We start from the raw sequence: 19,511 nt of genomic DNA on the forward strand, positions 1-19,511 counted from the left end.
TAATAAATATATTTATGCAACAGGTTCATACAGCGCTGCCAGTAAAGAAGTAAAATAAATGAAAAACCGTTGTTGTGATTTTATTGTATTTATTCTTACACTGGACATAGTGCATTGATACATAGCCCTTTACATTCACTCAAGAAATGTGACCATGTATTTACAAATATATACATTATACAATACATCCCACAGCTCTGACATTTCATTGTACAATTTGATTCAGTCAGTCTCATATAAAGTACAGGCTTCAGCAGTTTATCACACCCTCGGTGGACATCTGTACTAACTGAACTCTGATGACTTACATGATCTGAGCACTCATTTCAAAATGGTTCATTAAATTAATTGACCTGAAGAAATGCTGTGTCTGGCTGGACCAACAATGTGCCAGAGAGCCAAACTGGGCCTAACTGTTCTGAAGAAAACCCCATGATATTAACACACAGAGTTTTAAATATTTAAAACACCTGCACCAAGATACAACTTGTGTACAAAAATACAAAGTGCATTCTTTAACAAACAATTTTTTTGGCACTCCTTACAGATGCTAGTCTTTTCTCCTTGTGAGGCTGTAATGTGTGAAAATTAAACACTGTTGCATAATCTGATTACTATGTCCGACACTGTTTTGGACTGCACTTTGACTCCCTGTCCCAAAAAAATGATTTTCCCTTAATAAAAACATTTTGGAGCAGTCTAAGTGCGTAATTATTTTTCAGGTTCATAGTACCTCTTCTTCATCGCTCTGTATTTTCTGAGGAAATAAAGAGCCTCCAGTTCCTTGATGACAAAGTCTCCACGAGCCACAAGCATTTTGATCTTGTCAGGATCTGTTACATCTTTATTCTTCATGAAGGCGGACTTCAGGCGATCTCTGAAATAAGCTGATCCCTTCGGGTACTCACGGCCAAGATACAGCAGCTTTGGGGAAAAGGGAAACACATTTTAAACCACTTCCAGCACAGGGCACAGCTGTACCATGTGTGTATATATTCACTCACAGGCCATGCGTTATATTGAAAAGTGATCCTAATACTTTGTTGACAAAATATTAGGAACAGCATTCAATATAATACACCCCAGTATACTACCATCACCCACAATGACCTCAATAATAAACGTAATGTAGAATTCTGACAATGTCAACAAAAACTGAAAATGTATAGCCTAAGCTTCATAAATGTAAAATTTATGACAGAGCTGTTGTATAAGGTTGCATTAGATTGCAAGTATAGGGGAGTACGTTGTTGGTTGTCACACTCATTAGATCTTGGTACTGAAGTTTTGGTACTGAAAGTTTCAGAATGTGGGTGAGATGTTACTTCCAATTTATTTTTTATTTTTATAGTAAATCACTTGACATTGAGATAAGAGGACATTTAGTGTTTTTCATGTGAAAATGTAAATATCCAATTTCTCTTCTAGGCTTTTAGACAATTGTTTTATGAATAAATATATGCCATAAATGGTGTGATATATCGAGTCATTTCTTTCTTTTAAGATAGCAAAATGACCTAGGGTTTTGTTAGGGATGAAAACAAGGTCCAGTATCCACCAGATGTAAAACAGAGCAGTCAGATAAGTAAACAATTTCCAGTTTGTGACTACCGAATCCGTTCTCCCCTACCTAATGAGGTAGCATATGTTGTATCAGTAGTCGTAGTGTTATTGACAAATTCACTTACATTTTTATAAAGCTTGATAACCTCACCCCGTAAAGGGTTGGCCATGTCAGAAAACAGTGTCACCGCTCACTTCTGAAAAGACACTAGGAGAAAGTAGTACATAATAATTAGCTTTAGCTACATAACTAGCAGCATTTAACATACACTTCACTTATCATACACTAGCCCAACAACACTATTAAGCGGTACTTAATAATATTACATGTGTAGCTTTGTTAGGTGGAGTCACTCAAACGGGACGAGAAAGAAGACAGGTCTCCTTTGCCACTTCGTCCTTTCTTCGTCTACAGCTGGCAGCTCCTGGTTACACATACAGCCGTATGTCGTTTCTTTACGTCGCAAATAAAAACAGTCAGGTACGCATGCGTGAACGTTTCTATGGTGACTTAGACGCTGGAGAGTTTTTTTTCTTTTTCAGCATGGTGAGTTTTTATCATTTCTTTTACTAATAAACGACCTCTGTTTGGCGTTAAACCTTATCATACTCGAAGTGTTTTAAAGGCAGTTTTAACGCTAAGTTTAAATAGTTTAAAAAGAAAGTACTGCAAAAAAAGAAGCTAATAGCGTTAACTTAAATGGAGAATACAACGACGTTACTGCTATTTACCATAATAGCTGTCAAGTTAGCAGGAAGAAGTTTTAGTTTAATGCTCTTTCTTCTATTTTCTGGCTATTTCTTTCTTCCCTTGTGTCTTTAATTCGTGTACATTTAAACCTTCTGTAACTTTCTCTCTGTGTTTTCTCCTATGAATGAAAGCCGCCCAAGAAAAAGGTATGAGCAAAAGGCAGCCAGCACATTCTCTCAGTGTTCTTATAATAACCACGTTAAGATATGCAGCCAGGCACAGAATATACCACCCACCCTCTACTATAGGTTCATTTTTTCTAACACAAAAGAGCACAATGTATCCATCTTCTCCTAAGCAGTGCACCCATGCCCAGTGACCTGTCCATGTGAAACACTGATTTATAATGTTTTTAACTCAACTCACCTAAAAAGGGACGTAAGCTGAACAAAGCTCAGAAGGCGAAGCAGCAGCAAGAGGAGGAGGAGAGAAGACTGCAAGAGGAAGGTAATCCAAGACTGAGTTGTGTCTTTATTCATCTTAAAGATCCCCTCCAGATATTTTTTAAGATGCATATGAAACACTTTGAATAATAATTTGTATCTCATATGTTTTTTCCACAAAAAAGTACAAATTATCTTATTAAAACCTAAAATTTGTATCAACTTCCTCTACCTCATAAAAAGTCCCAGAATCAATGAAAATGCAAATATTTTTCATTTCTAACGTTTATCTGCTGGATACACAATTTCTCCTAATCCACTGTAAAGTCCATTCTCAGTGTATGTGCACTGGAAGTTTCAAGTTTCCACATCACACTTGTGTATGTTGAATATTGGGCCACGTTTGTCTCCCAAACTATTTGTGATGTCACAAATCCTGCTTGAAGATTCACCCCTTAAAATTGGATTTTAAGCATCTTACTATAGAAATAAGAAGAAAAACACATTTCTACTTTAACTTATCTTAATATGTCCTATTAGTATATGCAAGTGTAGTGTAGCAAACAATAGTATATGAAAGGATGAAAGTGTTGAAAATCATATGTACTTTTCCCTTATAGAGGAGGCCCGGCTACAGGCAGCGAGAGAAGAACAGGAAAGGTTGGCAAGAGAGCGAAAGGAGCAGGAGCTGCAAAGGCTTGAGTTAAAGGTACGTGGAATTAAAATAGCTTGTAAACCATTTTCACTATCTATGTACCACTTATGTTACTTATCTTATGTTGCTTTTTCTTTGAATAGTGGAGATAGAAAACAAGTACTGCTTTGAGTATGGGGAAACTTCATTTATAGTGTTCATGGGTGTCTTGCTGACAGGACAGGGAGCGCAGAGCAGATGAGCTGGATGAACTACGCCATCTGCTGGAGGAGAATCATACTGCAGTGACCAAATGGAAAGCTGATGCTGTGGAGAAAGCCAAGGTGTGTGTTTCTGTCAGTCTGGGTTAATTGGTTAGAGGAAGAAAAAAAGGAATATCTATCAGTTGTTTAGTCCACACTCAAGACACCAGCATGGAACAACAAGGCTATTAGATTGATACAACAAAGAACTTTTTGGTCCTGTATATAGTGCAGGATAAGCAGAGATTCATTAATAATAGATGATAACACTCAGTATGTTGTTTGTGTCCAGTGGGAGAGGTACATGCAATGTGATGGAACACCAGACCCGGCAGTAGAGCAGGATATTAACACATATATCAGCCTGTGGAGAGATGACCCAGACGTCAACATCACAGTCGTGCTCAAGCAATGTAACCTCGCTCTACAGGTCTGTACTGTATGTCTGCTGTATGTGTGAATGACTTCAACTTTATCAGATTACTTTATATAGTGTGACATATCCTTTCAGTTCTTTGATAATCGGAATAAATCATAATCTAATTCCAAGAAATATATTCTAGTTATACAACATAAATGTTGTCCCTTCTAGCTGATGGAGGAGCTGGAGGGTCTGCTCAGAGATGTTACAGATCATCAAGAGGGCCAGAAGTACCAGGAGGCTCTCATAAATTTGCAGGAGCTAATCCACTCTAAACACCTCCTCACCACTGAGGAGATCCTTAAGGTACGATCATTGCTCTCACAGTTTGTGGAGCACTTTGTTGCTATAAGAAATATACCTCACAATTAAACATGATTCATTGTTATGTGCCTTTTAGTATTTGTTTAAGGGGACATGTACTCACACTTTGTGTGATGGTTTTTTGTGTCACAGAGAGCCAGCGCCAACATTGACACTGAGACAGGCAATATGCAGACTGTGGTCAGAGACGACAACGTTACACTGTGTATCTGGGCCAACCTCAAGAAGAATCCAAGGTTGTGTACTGACTGTGTGTGTTTTTGGAGTAGAGGTGGGGTGGGGAGGGCAGCTGAGATCTGCAGCTGTTACTGCTGATGGGTTGGGGATGCAAGCACTTACCTGATGTGCACAAACTGTAGCAAATGGTGTGACACTTCTCACCCATCCAGGTTTAAAGGTTTAACCTTTGAGGGGGTCGGCATGGGCTTTGAGCTTCCCAAGCAGCTGGCTGTGAGCAGCATTGCTGTACGGAACTTCCACACACGCTATGATCACCTGTCTTTGCTGGCAAGGATGGCTCACCTGAGAATAAACACACCAAGCTACAGGTCTCTTTACTACTGCTAATAATACAGCTACTTTTATAGTTATGGTGGCAATAATGATAATAACCTTGTTTGTTTGGTCTCAGGTCTCTTGCAGGGGGCGAGGAGGCAGATATAGTTGCACCTGAGCTGGAGGAGACAAATGTCGAGGGGGAGGTGAAAGATGATAACACCACACAGCAGCAAAAAGCAGAAGAGGAAGGGTTTGAAGGGACCGGGAGGAAGGTAAGAGGAAATAATTAGTTACTAGGCTGGCTACATTTAATGTTTTTATACTTATGCATTTATTTCACAGAGTGCTGCCAGTCAACAGTCAGGAAACAGCGCCCCGCCTGCAGAGGGCAGAGGCAGCCAGATACAGACACATATAGAGGCGCTCGGTGGTAAGACGGCCTGCTTGAAACTTGCAAATGTTAACAAAATAATGTTGATATTGTCTAATGTTGATTTAGACTCTTGCACACTCTCCAAAGAATGCTGTCAAGAGTAAAGATGGATAAAACCTTTGATGGTTGTGTTTCTCTCTCCCTGCAGCAGAGGGGGACTTGACTGCTCTCTCAGAGCAGCTGTCCCTGACAGACTGTAGTGAGCGTTTCAAGGTGGTGGATATGATGCAGTACACGCCTCTGGGTGGGGTCTTCTACTACGAAGTGTTCCACCTCCCACCACAAGCTCATCACATCAATGGCTGGGAAATTAGACAGGTAAATGGAGGAGAGCTTCAATGTTTGCTGCTTACACCAAGGCCCAGCAGATCACCACTAAAGTTAACCTTACTGTTCTGTTTTTCTCCACCAAACCACCACGCTTGTGTTTTTCTAGTTGTTGGACACAGGGCTGCAGTTTTTCCACTACCCCATGGAAAAGTCCAACTTAGATGACAATGAGGTCCTCATCTGCCCTCCTGTTGGGGTCTCTGTGACGCTGCCCGAATCGGTTGTCTTCTTGGAGGCTCCCCAAGTGGCTCGCTGGGATGCTGCAGGTACACACACTGCAACACATGCTGAAAAATCTTGTGTTCAACATACATTAACTGGAAATGACAGATCAGGTTTTGAAATAGATTTGAAAGGCACCTAGAAAGCATTCATTTGAAATTCTCTCTTTCATCCAGTGAAGCAGTGGAGGATGGACGGCATCACTGACGTCTCTTATGAGGAGGCAGAAGCAAAGATTTCCTTCAAGATGGACTCCTTCCAGGCCTTTGTGCTGATGCAGGAAACATACGCCAACTTTCCTTTTCAAAGCTGGGAGCTCCGGCCACTGGGCCAAGACTCAGCTCTTTTCACCATCAACGGAGCGCTGATCGACCTCAGCATCACCATCCAGGTAAAACACACGAAACAAAAACACAAGGATAAATCAGTAGATGTAGCCTGACTGTTATAATTTGTACCTGTGTCTATTTTACAAACAGGGTAACCAGTGCATGTTGCAGACAGAGCGAGAGGTTGGCCTCGCTCACCTCGTAGGGAGGTGGATGAGTGGCTCCGCTCTGCAGAGAGCGATGCTCAACGCAGGGATCAACATCTTTGTGAACGAGCACACTGACAAATACGTCAGCAGCTGCAGCAAGGTCTGCATCTCCTACCTGTAGGCTTGTAGAATAGAAGGCAGACAAGCTAAGTTTGGTCTAATTTGGTTTTCCATGTTGTGTTGGATGGACAAACCTGTTTTGAATCATTTACTCACATGTCTGTGCAAAACATACTGGAAGTGGAAGATAAAATCTATTTCCCTCTAAGCATCATTTATGAGAACATTGGTCAGGTTGGTGACATATGACCACATTGGTATTTATGCTTCAATTCATATTACTCAACATTTATATCATATTTTAATGGCTCTGCACAAAGAAAAGTAAGATTCAGATTCATAGAAAAGGTATGCTTTAGCCATTTCCAAATCACACTTGCTAATCGTTAGCATGTTAAATTGTCATTGTGTCGACATTAAACATGGTCTAAGCAGAGCCTCACCGAACTGCTAGTGAGGCTGTAGACTGTTAGGTCTATGTCAGTTGTTTACAGTTCATGCATTTTAAACAGCATTACAGGATGTACTGTGTGGTTTCTCTCCTCTTCAGGACCCACTTACAGAACACGCTGCCTACGAACAGATGGCCCTCTTCGCCTCTGCCTGTGCTTTCTCGTGGAGCAAGTGGAATTCTAAATGTGGAGCGGAGCATTTGGTCATGCAGGTATTCTCTCTCACACATACAGAAGATATAACAGTTTATTTAATGTAGCATTTTACCCCTTTTTCCTTCTAATGTAAAATGGCTAGTACACCTCCTTATTGATACATACCTCTGTTGGCCTCAGGAGGGTGTGGACAGCTGTTTGTGTTGAGCCACATGCAAAGGTTCATTCCAAACACTTCTGCGCTGCCACACTGACACCTGACTCAGGGGTTATCAAAATAAAAATTCTGCACTGCACCCAGTTGACTGTCTCAGCTGGGTGAATACCTTAACATAACAAAAAAATACATTTAGTAGACACTTTAAAGACAGGGCAAGAATGAGGAAGAGGGAAGTTTCGTCGCACTCAAGCATGAGCACCTGGTTGATAGTGGAGTTTCTGTCATTGTTGACAAAACCATCCAACCCAATCCAAACCACCAAATTGAATTGTTTTTTTTCCCCCGTGTCCTCTCCTCTGTCAGGTGTGTGAGAACCTTGGCCCCACCCCTGTGCCTAAGGGCTCGTGGAGTCTCTACCTGCTAGGTGCCCAGAGGAGTCAGATGCTGGAGATCACAGAGAAGAGTGAGGCTTTCTCACCAGACCATAATCCAGGCAGTGAGTTTCACTCCACCTTTATCCACATGCTGCAGGACAACATGAGCACTGATGGCATAGCTAGGACCAGAGAGTCTAACTATCTCTTTGTTGACACAGTTCAAAGTCTGCTCTGTGCCGCCAGACCACTTATGTACTCATAAACCTGTGTAAACTCCTGAATTTGAAACGTATATTTGGACATAAAATCACACCTTCTATTGTAGAATTGGCTACTTTATTTATGCAAAGTTTCAAGCATCTTTTTTGGAACATACAAAAGTGTATGAAGTTGAAAACGGTGACAACCACAGCAAGAACTCAAAAAAAGGAAAATAAAAAAGCCTTTGGTGTTAAAGTAGAATTATAACTTAAAAATAAAGATATTCACATTTCCCCACTCAAAACTAACACACTCATAAATATAGATTTCAAAAACACTTAAAACACTTAAAATTCATTTTTATTACCAGTGTTTATAGACTTAAAAGTTATAAAATGTCCTATCTAACCATTAAGGACATGAATGGAAAACTCCATTAAAAAGGCTGGCTGTCCTCCTGTATCTTCAAGTGCATGAAATGTGTTTAAAAAGCCATCGTCCATGATGTTTGTCAATGGAAAACTGCATTCAAACTTTGTGGATCAGTGCTATCATCCTGATGAAGTTGCGTCATGATTGGACAACAGTGTGGCAGCTCTGACAACTGATCAAACTGGATTTTACAGATTGTGTTGGGTCCAAGTGGACAGTTGCCAGTAGCACTGATAGGAAAACTGCATCATAATATTGAGCAGCCCACCATAAAAGGTATTGGTTGCCACCTCCTTTATCTGCTGCTGCTTTTAAACACAGACACATGCATACACACACACACACACACAGACTAACTAATTTAGCAAACGTGATGTGACACATAAAATCGTCCACAGGGTTAACTATCCCCTGTGGACTGGACTGTGCTATCAATAAGAGTCTGTCTAGTAATCTTCAGGCACCAGTAAATATCCCAACAGCCACGGCTCAGGAGTGGTACACTGTTCTTCATCACCACCCAAAGCACAGGTAATCTTTGTAGAGGGCTTATGGGTATAGCACCATCCGCCCCAGACGTCAGAGGTTAGACGGGGGGCTGTCCATTGTGTCTGAGCCCTGTATAGGGCCACAGCAGCTGCTGCATGGTCATCCAGGAGTCCCCAGTCCCCACTGGGGCTGCGTCTACTGCTGGCTGCATTACCAGGCTGGCCAGCAGTGCCAGGAGACCTGCGGGAGGAGAACCATGAATATTTTAGTGCACAGAATGGAACTCACTATCCATTGTTTCATTATGGGGAAACATCTATATTCTGCTGTGTTACTGGGAAACCCATTAACATCACAGAATTGGTGTGTGACACCTTAAGGAAATCATTTTAAGTTTATAAAAGACATTGAAATGAAGAATCAAGCCAAAACAAAATGTGAGTTCAAAACTTTAAAATACTGAACTCCTGTATTGGAAGTGCACATGCAAACTGCCTGAGACATTATTTAAATTTGAAAATGCTAATTTGAATAGGCTTTAACTACTTTCTGTTATCTATAACATAAATAATGACAAAGAATTAAACATTTATCTTAAAACCACTATCACTAAGAAACTGAGTGTACCTGCTAGCACCACCACCATGGCCAACCAAAGCCAGACCCCCCTGCTGCCTCTAGCTACTGCTGCTGCTGCCGCCGCCCGGGAGGAGGTTAGGCTATGGGACAGAGAATGTGCCATTCCTGGTTCTGTAGATGTTGGGCTTGATGAGGGGCTTGGACTGGAGGGGGTTAGAGAAAAAAACCTTAGACAACAGCATGGTTAAAAAATTAGGCAACGGGGATGGTTGACATCGAAAAAAACATGTAACATTGTATCAGTTAAAGCAAGACAGTGAATAAGTTACCAAAAATGACGTGTTGTGATGGGAGAGGGTCATCACAGCCAGTGCCATGAAAAACATAACACTTCCATGTACAAGCTGTAGGTCATTTGTGGTAACTAATGGATGGCAGGCAGTGAATTAGCTGCAGCTTGGTTCAATCTACAGTTTTCATCACCTATCTCAAAGTGTCAAAGATGCAAAAAGCATTCACATTATCTTCATCAGCATAATCAAAAAGCTCTCAGCAGCACAGTTAAGAGTGGTTGGCATGGAGGTAGATTTGAGCAATTAGTGCATGGTTAGGCAAAAGCAGCGGACGATTTTGGCCTGGAATCTGTCAACAGTAGGAGTGCCGCTTAAAATCACTTCACGGCCATTATGAGAGTCACTGCAAGCTTGGAAGTGGCCTTGGATTGGCACCCCTACTTGATAAATACAGGCCTTTTGCATGCATTTATTGTTTTTGGACAGATATTGAATCTGTAAGCATTTCCCACTTTGGACACTCTCCTCCCTGCACACTTACAGCATTACAAAGAGCTCATCCTGACTCCTGGGCCATGACGAGGGAGGAAAAGAGGAAAGGACAGTTCAGAAAAACACATGAGCTGCTTGCAGAAAATACTCAGTTGCCCCACAAAAATAAAGAAAACAGTCAAGTGTAGTAGCACATACAATTGTTAAGGTGGCTGAACATGTTAGTAAATGATAGAAGACAGCACCCTCTGTAGATGGCTTGGTTAGATGCTGTGCACGATGCAAATCTGAACTTGAGATCCATGCATGAAACACAAATCATGAGGCTTCCAAAGTCATTTACACATTGCAGAGTTTTTTGTGATTGTTGAGTTAAAAACATGCTTGATTTTGCAGCATCTTTTCTCAAATAGTGAGTGATGCAATTTGCAAAGTTTCATGTGATTTTTTTTGTGGCAAAATTGCTATTATTACCTAATGAAAAGAGATGTCATCATCTCCTGTGCTAATAAGCCATGATAAGACCGTTTTCTCCAATCAACTGTCATGGTGTTTTCTCTTGTGGACAAATCACAGGAAATTTGCAAGATTGCAAGCCCCAGACTGACTGTCATACACTGATCTCAAGTCAGTTAACAGCTGAAGAAAATGGTTAATTTTTGCCCTGAGTAGAAACGCTGTTAATATGAGCCCCTGGAGCAAAGAAGCTAGTCCAGAACAGACCCTTATCATGAAAGTTCCATCACTTAGGAGGTTCCATGTGGTCACAACTTTTTCAACAGGGGACCATGATCAACACATAAGTGATGATCTCATCTTAAAACATCCACACTGTGTGATTTACTACGTGCTACAACAGAGAAATGATTTTGCCTATATATAGCCAATATACAGTATACAGGCAAAATCATAGGACTGAAGTGGATGTTAACACGTCACAGTATTGGACTCAGTGTTTTCTGTGAAATGTGGCTCAAAAACACCACAGAAATTACTTTTAACATGGGACAAATATGGAGTCAAAGATAGAAACTGGAACCTCTGTATGACTAAATTATGAACTCTTCCACAATTCAGCTAGCCTCTTAGCTTTGCCAGCAGAAAGAGATGCTGCAGTAGGCTAGTGGTGGGTATTTGGTTGGACTAACGTCTTGAAGGGCAGAATGAGGGAGGTGAGTTTGCTGCCCAGCTCACTGAGACTGGACCTCCTCCTCTCTGCCACCGGCTCCTCCTTCTGCTCGTCCTCCGACTGGAAGTCAGTGTTGTCGCTGGCTGTCCTGTGGGCACGCGTGGGTCAGGCATTCACAAACACACTGTTCACTTGCACATTCATATACAAGTATGGCTGTATAACCACAGAGATTCAGTGTGTGCACATGCACACATGCACATTTCATGCATATGCGGCCAAACCAAGCAGGCAGATGCTGACACGTACACCCTTAAATATTCACTGATGTAAAATCATCTGCTTTACAAAAAAGACAATGATTTAACAATGCAAGCCCCGCAGTGCAAATTCCATGCTCCAGTATTATACCATGAACACACAAAACAATTGAACAAACTTTCACATGTGCTTGATTCAGATCATCGATGATTCCACTTTGGCTTAGTTTGTCAAATAGAGCCAATTCTAATCTTATTTCCAAACATTTGAAAGCTATATGGTACCAAAATAATAGTCCACACCATGTCTTACTCTAAATTTGATAAAAACAAAGAGAATGGGGGGGGGGGGGGACGTGCTGGAAGTCAAAAATGTCAAAATGAAGGCTTCTGATTAAACACTTCCCCCATGCGACCAGACACATGAATGATGGCTGCCAAGTGGTTTGAAGTCATCATCCCTGCTTTTTAATGTTCACTGCTATTCTGAGTTTCTATCTTTCTTTTCTCTACACCCAATCCATATCTTTGTCGGGGCATCCTATTCTTTTAGCAAGGACAGATGTTTAAATTCAAGCTCCTTTGGAAGCTGAAAACTGCAGTGGATCATTTTATTATTATTTAAAAAACATGATTTGAAGAGATTTTGATTTGAGTGTGATTATAAGGGTAAAGATACTAAGTATTCTCAAGTCAATAGCAAGTGCAGTGTGGGATAGATAATGATGATGCCACACCAGAAAGCTGCCATCTTTATGCATCTGGGTCCACAGTGAAAGGACTTGTGCGACGCAGTCCCCTTGTCCTTGGCAATTCTTACCCCTTCATCATGAGAGAGGGCTCTTCTGTGTCAACCCAGGCCGCAGAGCTAACAAAGCGCTTTAGTGGAGGGCGCGCTGTGCTCTTCCCTGCCACATTCCTGAAAACCACCGTTATCACATACAAGCATAACAACAAAAACAACCCTCATGTCATGGTATAGTAAATCTCTGTGGCTTAAGAAAAACAGCCACAGTCAACAGATTCAAACCCAAAAAGAAAACGACTCTGGTGTGTTTTAACATTAGAGTCATTTAAATGGCGCACCTGCTTTTTATTTTAAACACACACCCTTTCAGAAATGGTCTTGGCTAGCTACACTTGATATATTATCCAGGTTATAGCACACACATACTGTATACACACGCACACACACACAGTATACATACACACATGCACAAATACCTACCATGGAGATCGCCTGGTCAGTCTTTCTGTCTCAGCTTCTGAACCGTCTTGTGTTTTGGGCTGTGTTGGAAAATTAAAACTTTGATTTGAATCATAATCACGGAACCAAAAAATGCTCCTTGGTGTAACTTAACCACTTAACACACGCCCCTGTTTTTTATGCTGTTAGCCTAAACGACATGCCCAAGTTGTGAGCAGCACAGATCCCACATAGTTAGAGACTCAGAGATGTGTCTGGTATCATTGGAAAGGAAACACTCTCAGGATTCTTGTAAAAGTGTCTGTGTGATTCTGTGACTTACTGACAAAGAGTGGCAGAGGTTACAATGATGGGGTTGTTTACTCGCCCATAGGTTTGCCTTTACAATGACATGTGTACAGACATTCAGGGACCTCTCAGCAGAATATAGACACAATGAGGCCACAGCCACATGTCTTGGCTTCATGCAGTCCAAATTTGGAGTCAAAAGACCAAAAGATGAATTTTTCAGAATTATTTTTCAACAGGTATGTCCATGCGTTTTCCTCAGGTCCTTTTTGGAGACTCCAAATGGACACTTGGTTACCAAAGCTGTATAACCACAATCAAACACCTATAACGTCACATCCCCTTTGCCTACAATCAAAATCTTGGTCTCTAATGAAAGCTGACGCCATATTATTATTATTATTATTAATATTATTATTATTATTATTATTATTACATATAACCATATATTTTTTGTTTGGCCATATCTATCTATCTATCTGTTTATTTTGCTATAAGTCATATGTTAAGTCGAAGAAGAACCAACCGTGTACCAAAATGCCGTGTGCGTAATGATATATGGTTCAACTCTTTTACGCACAGGGCGCACGCCGGTTACGCTTGGAGTTTGTTTATGGACAGCCAAACATGATAGCTTAGTGTCATACACCGTTGGAAACCTCAGACTATTGGCTAAAAGGTTATCAACTTCATTTCACCGAATATTTCCATAGGCTAGAACAGCAGTCAATCAAAGCCATGTCGTCATTGTTGTCGGTCACATGTCCTCATTGGCTTTGGAGACATGTACTGCCTAATCCTAAACACCGATTGGCTTGTGTGTGGTGTCGTCAGAAGCAGGAGGAGCTCACGGTCGTAAACATCTAGTCACGTGTACTCTGAGATGGACGTGCAGGTCAGGAAATGACGTAAACGGACCGCATATGGTTTGTTATTTGTGTTATTACGTTACGTGTTGGACTAAATACATGGACATATTGAGGAAAATATTTCGGTTTTATGGAAACGGATTTCATATTTCACAAGAATGGATACTTGGCGAGCTGTACAGAAAGTCCTGAGTCATAAGATGATCGTTGTGGATAAAGGGAAGACTTTGAAGGTATGTAGGCATTATAGCTTTTCTTACTTAGCTCAGGGGCTAGCCGAGCTAATCGCTAATACTATTACGGCTGTGAGCAACCATATAAGTCGTGAGTGGTCTTGAATGAATCAGGAGAATCTAAGCTTTCCAACAATGTACGGCATGAATATATATGTTTAAGGGTTGGTGTTTAAAACATTCAGAAGAATGTGTGGCTACCTCCTAACTTCCGTCCCGTCCCGTAGGAGGAACAGCGTGCGTTAAGTGGTTACAGTATAGCTGCAAACATTTTCAACCAGGATCCATTTGCCATCATACTCTGACATAAAACATCTTTAACTTCACTTTTAAAGTATTTTTTTTAAATGTGTGCTTGTCTGGTAATGTGGAACAGATCAATGGGTGTTTTAAAGGCCCCAAAATTATCCAAATTATGTGCTACATTTTATATGTTTAGGCCACTGTGGAAGACTGGCTGCTGTCTGGGTATACATGATCTGACAGGTTTGTTCCGCAATATTTTACACTATATTGCACAAGTGTTGTCTATGCTATGATGATAAAGCAAAATGCCTGCAGTGTCATCCTCACCATGTCAAAGTGCATGTTGCCTCCACCAGCACGGGGTATTCCTGCTATGCTGACCCGCCTAGTTGATGACTGTTGGGGGATTTGAGGGAAAAAGCGAAATCAGAATCACCTAATTAACAAACTTGGACATTTTTAACACATCAAGTCAACATCAGTCCTGAATAATGGACAACGATGAGAAGATATGTAACCAAGCTGCAGCTCACCTTGTAGTACTGTGATGTTGATGGCTTCTTGCCACGGAAGTCATCTGAAAAGAAGGTCAGATTAGTTTTGTATTGTGCTTTGTGCGTGTAATGCATGTTACTGAGTATTGTAGTGTTTTAAAAATACACCCATGTGATCATAGTCATCATAGGCGTTTGTCAGTATATTAAGCCAGTGTTGGCCATGTCAGTGTAACTAATATATTGTAAATTCTTTGCACATTTAATTAATTAAACTACTATAATATTTTGTGATTTAAAAAAATGTATTTCTGTCTTGCCATAGGACAGCTTTTATGAGACATCTTGCCTTAAAGAAGTGGCAACCATTTAAATTTCAAATGTCTGGTTTTAGACAAAAACCCAGAAGAAACGTTGAGTGTTGTATACTTATTAACACAGAAACTGTTGAATTTAAGCATTGTAGCATCAGTCTAAAAAGTCATATTTTGTGTTGCACCTTTGTAGACATACACACACATATGTCCATGTACCAAAAGTCAAACCTCTTTCGGTTTGTGATCCAAACGACCTCTCGTTCTGCATTAGTGCCTCTCGCAGCTCCAGTAGTTCAGCGTGCTCCTTGGTGTACATCCTCCTAAGGTTCTCCACGTGCTGTATCATCACCTCCACAGCCTTACCAATACGACTCTCCTAACATTCACAAGACTCCATTGAATCATCGCAATCAAAATGAACAAAATCATGTGGCAGTGAAAACAGACCTCAACTGATACAGCAGTCGCGCCACAAAACAACAGAAACCAATGTTGACAACACAAGCCCACCTGATGAATGGCTCCTAGCATCTCAGAGCGGCTGGACACTCGGGTCATGGACTGGGTGAGAATATCCAGATTCTTCTGGAGCCGCTGGATGATCTCCATGGACTGGTTATCGTCCTCACACAGAGGAGTCAGAGCCTGAGAGGAGAGGGGAAAATGATGAAGACAAAGATAGAGAGACATTAAGAAATATACAATTTATAAACATGGCAGAGGAACACTTTTGAAGAGGATTTCCCACTCAAAATTACTAACTGACACCTGTTAATGTAATTGGTAAAGTCAGTCATTCTCATTGATGGAAGACATTGTTGACAATCTACTACATACCAAACAGTAGGCTACAGAATATGAAAAAAAGATCTTCCATTCTCTCTTTTACATTTGATTCAGTGTAGATGCAGCTCTCAGCACATTTATTTACAGCAGCTAATAATAATATATCGCTAAAGACAGTGGTCATTTCAAGCAGTCTATATCTGTCCATTAATATCAGCCACAGTGTCTTCACAACACTAACAGTGTATCATATCTTTTGATTTTTTATTTAGATTCAATAGCAGTCTAGTGTGACAGGTGGATGAAACTTGAACACACTCTCTCTCACTCACACACACACACACACACACACACACACACACACACACACACACACACACACCTGCAGTAGGCCCTGGCAGCTGGACACTTCCCTGCGGACGTTCTCCTCAGCCAGGTTACGTGACCTCTCCTCCAGGCGCAGTCTCTTCTCCAGTGTGAACATGTCACATTTGAAGCCCAACGCCAGACGCTGGAACTCCGTCTGCAAACAAGAAAAAGACGCTTGACTCATTCTTTAAAAAAAATGTTGATTGCTACACACTGTGTGGGGCATTTTATCCTGCCAACTGTAGACATGATGACCATCTCTAACATTTCCTTGTTTGATTACAACAAGAGCTCTCTCTTATCAGTGTCAGCATTATTGTACTGACAGGAAGGTTATGAAACACCTCATCTTCCTGTAAATAACCCTCAGATAAAGAAAATCAGATCAGTTTACAATAACAAAAGGGAAGCATTAACACTGAATGGGTACACTGTAGGGCAAGCTTAAAATAGTGATGTACATATCTGATCAGTCTTCAAATGAAGATTTTAAAGTAAATCTAACAACAAAACATACCTAATCAGAAAGTGTTGCAACATGAAGACCTAAAGACTGTCCTTAATACACCAACTGCTTACATGACTAATGATAATGAATCACAGCTTTAAGATGTAATGGCATACATACCTCAATCTCCTTGTCATTCGGCGACAGGCTGCTGAGAACAGACAGAGACAGATTAGACACGCCTACTCACATGCAGACTAATATGGATTGAAGTGTTGAGTTGTGCTACTGTGATCGCTGTCTGTATTACCTGTTCTTGTCTTCTTTCACGGTTTCACTGGTGTCAGGGACTGATGTCTCAGCTACAGAGGGAAATAATGAGCAGGTTTATCAAGGCAGAAGAAATACCTGACCAAAATAGTGCAATCATCATTGAAACTTATAACTGAGGTGGAGTTTAATTTGGTATCAAAAAGAATGAATGAAAGAAGAATGAAAATAACACATACATTCCTTCTCAGTGGTCATGCTGGTCTCACTTTGGTCCTCCTGAACCTTGGGCTGCTCAATGGCCTCCATGCTGTCTGACAGCTCCTGCAGGGTACGGACAAACATTACTGCCTCTCTCTGCTCAGTCTCACCGTCCTGCTCTCCTTTTACCTCTGAACCCTCCTCTTTCACATTCCCCTCAACATCCATGTTGCTCTGCTTTTATTCTCACTCCCTCCTTACTTTCCCATCTCCTTCAAACGCCTTCGCATAATGAAGGTGAATTGTGAGGATTCAAAGCAGCCGGCAGTGTAGCTGGCTCGTGATTCTGAATGATCTGTTCCTGAGTGGAGTTAAAAAAGAAAGTATGCGCTCTCTCTCTCTCTCTCTCTCTCTCTCTCTCTAGTCCTCTCCCTTTCTCACACTCTCTCATACACACACGCACTCACATAGCTGGAAAAACAGCATTTCTCTTCAGGTCGTAATGTCATGTTGATTGAATATACCAGTGGCACAAACTCATCACTGATTTAATCACAATGGCATCGTTCCCATTCGTCATGATCCTGATGTTTTTTTTATATAAAGCCAAGTTTAAACAAGAATGAAAAATAAGTTAACAAAGAGGAAACAACTTATCTAGATCATAAGTTTAAAAAAATATTAAACTGAGCCAAGGCTCACCTGTAAGCATTTTAAACCAATCTTTTATGCATTTTATAATGCCCCCCCCCCCCAATTACAGCTGAAAATTAATATGTGTGACTACCCATCCAACACCCAGTTTGGAGGAAAGTGGGAGTAGGGCAGGTCTTACCAGTTCCTTTTTTTTTTTGCCATGTTGGGGGAGGGTATCCGTTTTGGCTGCTGACGCACTATCCTCCAATTGGCTGGGGTCAGAGGTCACGCTGCCCTTGCCTGATTGGTTGGCATGTATGACTGATGATCCTGACTGAGGAGAGCTGCTGTCAGAGAAAGTAGTCGCTCCGCTGCTGGTGAGCTGGTCTGTCCCTAGAAGAAAAGAAGATGTGTGGGTGGATAAACTAACACATACGTAGATGTAAGAAGGCATAAACAAACAGTCAACTTGGAAATATTCTCCATTTCTCTCTCTCCCCCTTCCTCATACATAAAGATTGAGTTTTCTTCCCACCTGCCATGCTGTCCACTACTGCTGGAGCGTCAGCTGCACTGTCCTGCACACTCTCCTCCTCTTCCACCAACACAGGTAGCAGGCTCGTGCTGAAAAACGCATGCACACTGTGAACTTGACACAAAAGTCTTAATCATTTGCACAAGACCTTAATGTCAGTAACAGAAAACACACAGCTGATGGTTTTGATGCAGGGAAAACATCTCTCTCAGCAGATATCACTAAAATCTTGAGAAAATTATTGCAGCTAAAATGTTGGATCATAAATCTGTGTGAAAATCCTGTTCATATGGTTTTCCAAGCTAACAGTTGACAGTGATTCACTCACCTGTCCTCCGCTGCTGATCTGTCTAGCGACTGGTCCCGGCTCAGGCTCTGAAATGGACAACAGTTGAGAGAGGGATGGGAGGGGGTGAGGAAAAGACAGGTGGCATTGTAGCACATTTTTCTGTCCTACGTTACAGGTCAATAATTAAAAGACTCCTCCAAACAAACATTAATGGAGCGTACCTGTCCCATGGCAGTGAAATGCTATCTAAGCTCTACAGAGTGAGGAAGGGAAAGATTGGACTGATTTCTTATGTAATGCAGAGCTACATGGAGAGCCCTACAGCATGGGGTGTGTGTGTGTGTGTTGGTGAGAAGGGTGCTCAGAGAACACGGTAACACTGGCACAGTGCTTAGTAGTGGAGGCGGACTGTGTGCGTACACAGTCACACACACACACACACACACACAATGTAACAAGGTGAGTGCTGAGAGGAATGCAATAGGATATTGTGTAATGGGTGTACATAATATCCGATTTGACACTACTCAAAACAAAGAGCCTTACAGTGTCAGTGAATGCAATAGTTGCAGAGACGTCAATGTCATTTTTTATCTAAAACGACTGTGAATCAAAACAAATCTGTGTGCTCATCAGTTAGCTTCCAGCCATTACCAGCATTGCTAGCTAGTGTCAGATTTAAATCTAATACATTACATTTCCATTTGGTTAAGTATACTTGCTGGGAGCTTAGATTCTAAATGTTTAAAATCATCCAATCCAATCCTCAATGATATTTTATTTATTTATTTTTATGTCAAACTTTTCTTCTCAATAATTCAACTTTTATTTTTATGTCTGAAAAATAACCCAAGGCAAAAAATGTGGTATTTGCCATAAAATA

The 19,511-nt window shown here is 41.1% G+C and overlaps 3 protein-coding genes across 4 annotated transcripts in view; 1 reads left to right on the forward strand and 2 right to left on the reverse strand.

Annotated features, from left to right (window-relative positions):
• Positions 1-78: 78 nt before the first annotated feature.
• Positions 79-2,110, reverse strand: lyrm5a (LYR motif containing 5a). Of its 2 annotated transcripts, none has more exons than XM_053313766.1 (3): positions 1,891-2,110; positions 1,689-1,760; positions 79-924 (listed from the first exon to the last, which is right to left on the reverse strand). In XM_053313766.1, the coding sequence occupies exons 2-3, from the start codon at positions 1,731-1,733 to the stop codon at positions 712-714; spliced, it is 258 nt and encodes an 85-aa protein (XP_053169741.1). In that variant the 5' UTR covers positions 1,734-1,760; positions 1,891-2,110; the 3' UTR covers positions 79-711. The 2 variants fall into 2 exon arrangements, with proteins under 2 accessions (XP_053169741.1, XP_053169740.1); XM_053313765.1 differs by having other exon boundaries at positions 1,689-1,771; positions 1,891-2,093.
• Positions 2,009-7,827, forward strand: dnai7 (dynein axonemal intermediate chain 7). The gene is made up of 16 exons (XM_053314230.1): positions 2,009-2,044; positions 2,689-2,761; positions 3,318-3,406; positions 3,571-3,675; positions 3,887-4,024; positions 4,187-4,321; positions 4,472-4,575; positions 4,729-4,887; positions 4,971-5,109; positions 5,180-5,267; positions 5,401-5,588; positions 5,707-5,866; positions 5,999-6,213; positions 6,302-6,460; positions 6,971-7,084; positions 7,552-7,827. The coding sequence occupies exons 1-16, from the start codon at positions 2,009-2,011 to the stop codon at positions 7,825-7,827; spliced, it is 2,178 nt and encodes a 725-aa protein (XP_053170205.1).
• Positions 7,828-7,885: 58 nt separating this feature from the next.
• Positions 7,886-19,511, reverse strand: part of lrmp (lymphoid-restricted membrane protein) — a 31,513-nt gene continuing 19,887 nt past the window's right edge. Inside the window, exons 23-39 of the mRNA XM_053313739.1 lie at positions 18,668-18,714; positions 18,340-18,428; positions 18,004-18,197; positions 17,207-17,291; positions 17,008-17,059; positions 16,878-16,905; positions 16,263-16,403; positions 15,605-15,739; positions 15,323-15,470; positions 14,817-14,860; positions 14,611-14,679; positions 12,669-12,727; positions 12,261-12,359; positions 11,200-11,328; positions 10,101-10,127; positions 9,315-9,469; positions 7,886-8,927 (exon numbers count right to left, since the gene is read on the reverse strand). Of these exons, the coding sequence (XP_053169714.1) occupies positions 8,785-8,927; positions 9,315-9,469; positions 10,101-10,127; positions 11,200-11,328; positions 12,261-12,359; positions 12,669-12,727; positions 14,611-14,679; positions 14,817-14,860; positions 15,323-15,470; positions 15,605-15,739; positions 16,263-16,403; positions 16,878-16,905; positions 17,008-17,059; positions 17,207-17,291; positions 18,004-18,197; positions 18,340-18,428; positions 18,668-18,714 (1,644 nt within the window). The 3' untranslated portion in view covers positions 7,886-8,784. The remainder of the gene's footprint in view (positions 8,928-9,314; positions 9,470-10,100; positions 10,128-11,199; positions 11,329-12,260; positions 12,360-12,668; positions 12,728-14,610; positions 14,680-14,816; positions 14,861-15,322; positions 15,471-15,604; positions 15,740-16,262; positions 16,404-16,877; positions 16,906-17,007; positions 17,060-17,206; positions 17,292-18,003; positions 18,198-18,339; positions 18,429-18,667; positions 18,715-19,511) is intronic.

This window comes from Scomber japonicus, chromosome 23 (assembly GCF_027409825.1).
Source record: "Scomber japonicus isolate fScoJap1 chromosome 23, fScoJap1.pri, whole genome shotgun sequence".
NCBI classification, from domain to species: domain Eukaryota; kingdom Metazoa; phylum Chordata; class Actinopteri; order Scombriformes; family Scombridae; genus Scomber; species Scomber japonicus.